The following is a 2,479-nucleotide window of genomic DNA, read 5'->3' on the forward strand; positions in this document are numbered from 1 at the left end:
ACAAAGGTGGTTCAGATGTGTTTTTATTTCATTCAGCTCCCATGCACAGCAAGCATTGGGGAGACTCAATTACAAATCTTGTTTTCTTTGGGTTTTGCACCGAAAATTTTGGGGAGTATCAATTTGCCATGCATTGGAGAAGGTGGGAGAGCATTTACAATCTTTTCCTTTTCACAGAACGCATTGGCGAAGAGTAATCACTCTTTGTCTCCCATGCATTGGAGACCGCACAGACAGAGGATGCTCAAGGAAGCTGCTGCTGCTTGGGTACCCCCATCCGCCACACCTTGAGCCTTCCAGCACGGTCTCCTGAGAAAGCCAGCCCACTGGGCCCGGTCTCGAGGGACTGGATGGGCTCGGGTGAGAAGAGGACGGCCCTCTCTGTGAAGGAGGGCAGCTCGTACACTCGAACAACATTGTTCTCACCTGCGTAGGAACACATCAAGATAGGTATGCCGTCCTCGCTCACAAATCCGGATAATGCAATTAGCTCAGGGGCTTCTGTATCTGCATGGCCAGTCGCAGTCTTGGGAGGGGTGTGGGTGTAGTGAAGATCCAACTGGGCACCTTCTTGCTGCCAAATGTTGAGCGTGCCATCGACAGAGGCCGAGAGGAGAAACTGGTTCCAAGAGAGTAGGCCAGTGACAGGGCCTGTGTGGGCGTCAAGGAGAGTGTGTAGGCAATGGCCGGTGGTGAGGTCCCAGAGCCTGATGCTCCCGTCAGCTGAGCCCGAGAACAAGAGTTTTCTGTCGGACAACATGTAGGGCTGGAGGGTGTGCACGGGCCCAGAGTGGGCGCCCGAGGATAGCGAAGCGGCTGGAACCAAGGAGTGTGCTTGGGAGTCGAACCTCCATACTAGGATGACACCGCAGTCAGTCCCGGCAAACAGCATGTCATCGGCAGCAGCCAAAGCGCGGACCTGGCCGGCGGGAGCGGCGCAAAGCTTCTGTTGCTCTTGGGTCTTCAGATTCCAGACCTGGACCTCGTTGGGAATCCCGACAAACAGACATTCGGGATTGCTGAAGAGGCACCCAACCTCTCCCTCTAAAGGGATGGCCTGGATGCATCGGCCGGACTCGCAATCCCAAACCTTTACCTTCCGGTCTCGGCCCCCGGTGAAGAGGGTGTTGGAGCCTTGAGGGAGGACTATGCCCGTCAAAGAACACCCTTTGCTGTGGCCTTCCAACTCGGTGAAGAGGGCAGCTGCGCCTTCCGTGTGTGCATGCAAGAACTTGCAGCAACTCTGGTCGCCCTTGGGGCAGGGGCTGCCACGCAAATAGAACGAGCAGGGCTTGGATATCGGCCCCCTGTGCCAGGTGAGATTGGAAGAAGGCTTCCGCTCTGAGTTAGCCGGTAGGGCATGGGAAAACCTGCAGGGGTTGCGGGTACACCTGCCCTGCAGCCAGAATCTGCAGACGATCATGGTTTCCTGCTCATGTACCGAGTCATGGTGCAGATGGTGGTGGCCTCCGTGCACTGCAGCGGCCATGGCGAGGACGTATGAGGCGAAGGAGCTCGTGGGTTGATCAAAGAAGCTGTGGGCAGGCGCAAAAAAAGAAGCTTGTGGGTTGATCGAAGACGCCTGTTCTGTGCTAAATTACCCTATTTATACCTGCGTGCCGAGAGCGCGTCCTCGAAGGTTCTTATATATATATATATATATATATATATATATACCATTAGTTTCTAGGGTGCTCGTCTCTCTTTTTTTCTTTTTTCTTTTATACCAATAGTAAATATTTATATTAACCAGAAAAAGCCAGGTACACCAGTAAATCACTTACATCTGAAAGTCACTCCTTTTCTCTTTTCACTTCATTTACAAGATTACAAAGTAAAGCCCGTCTCTCATCTTCTAGCAAAAAACTAGACTCACCCCATGCAATTTGATACCCTAGTAATATATGCAAGCTTCCATCATGGCCTTTGTGGTACACCCCCGCCGCGTGGGGTTTGTTTTTTCTAAAATGTCACCTTTCTTAGACCATATTTTAACTGTGGACCTGGTCCCAACTGGATCCTCTATGAGTGCAACAAAGGTGTGGTCAATTTGTTTCTCCTTGTTGTGATACAACCTTCTGGTTCTAGGACCAAATCTAGGCAATCTAATTTTGCCTCCTTCGGTATCATGCACCCGCAAAAACGAGTCATGGGTAAGGAAAACCCCTAGTATGTTTGAGACTTCCCCAGAGTGAGGCATAAGTCAGGGGTTGCTCATCTGCAACTCCATTAGAAACTGATCCAAACCCTCTTTCCACCTTTTACACAGTAGCTTACAAAAAGGGCCACTGCCTTTATCCTGTACCCCAACCAATTCAACTAGTTCTCTTACCATCATTGTCCAAGGTTCCTTCTGTATCAAGCATTTGGGAAGAAACAGAGCCACCCTTGCTAAAGAATGGGTGGGCATATGTAAGATACCATTATCCCCTTCCCCTTTTGGTACTGACAATCTGTCCCATGCTAACTGTGCACGAGT

General features: G+C 50.7%; 1 protein-coding gene across 1 annotated transcript; it reads right to left on the reverse strand.

Moving 5' to 3' along the window:
* Nucleotides 1–244: 244 nt before the first annotated feature.
* On the reverse strand, nucleotides 245–1,489 carry LOC147616744 (zinc finger CCCH domain-containing protein 17-like). Its single transcript, XM_086777197.1, has one exon. The coding sequence runs from the start codon at nucleotides 1,487–1,489 to the stop codon at nucleotides 245–247; it is 1,245 nt and encodes a 414-aa protein (XP_086633323.1).
* Nucleotides 1,490–2,479: the final 990 nt, after the last annotated feature.

Source organism: Cibotium barometz, chromosome 38, assembly GCF_041138505.1.
Source record: "Cibotium barometz isolate CiBa-2024 chromosome 38, ASM4113850v1, whole genome shotgun sequence".
In the NCBI taxonomy this organism is placed as follows: domain Eukaryota; kingdom Viridiplantae; phylum Streptophyta; class Polypodiopsida; order Cyatheales; family Cibotiaceae; genus Cibotium; species Cibotium barometz.

What these genes read in the sequence shown, in the direction of transcription:
- LOC147616744 (XM_086777197.1), bottom strand. Translation starts at nt 1,489, where the DNA reads ATGGCCGCTGCAGTGCACGGAGGCCACCACCATCTGCACCATGACTCG.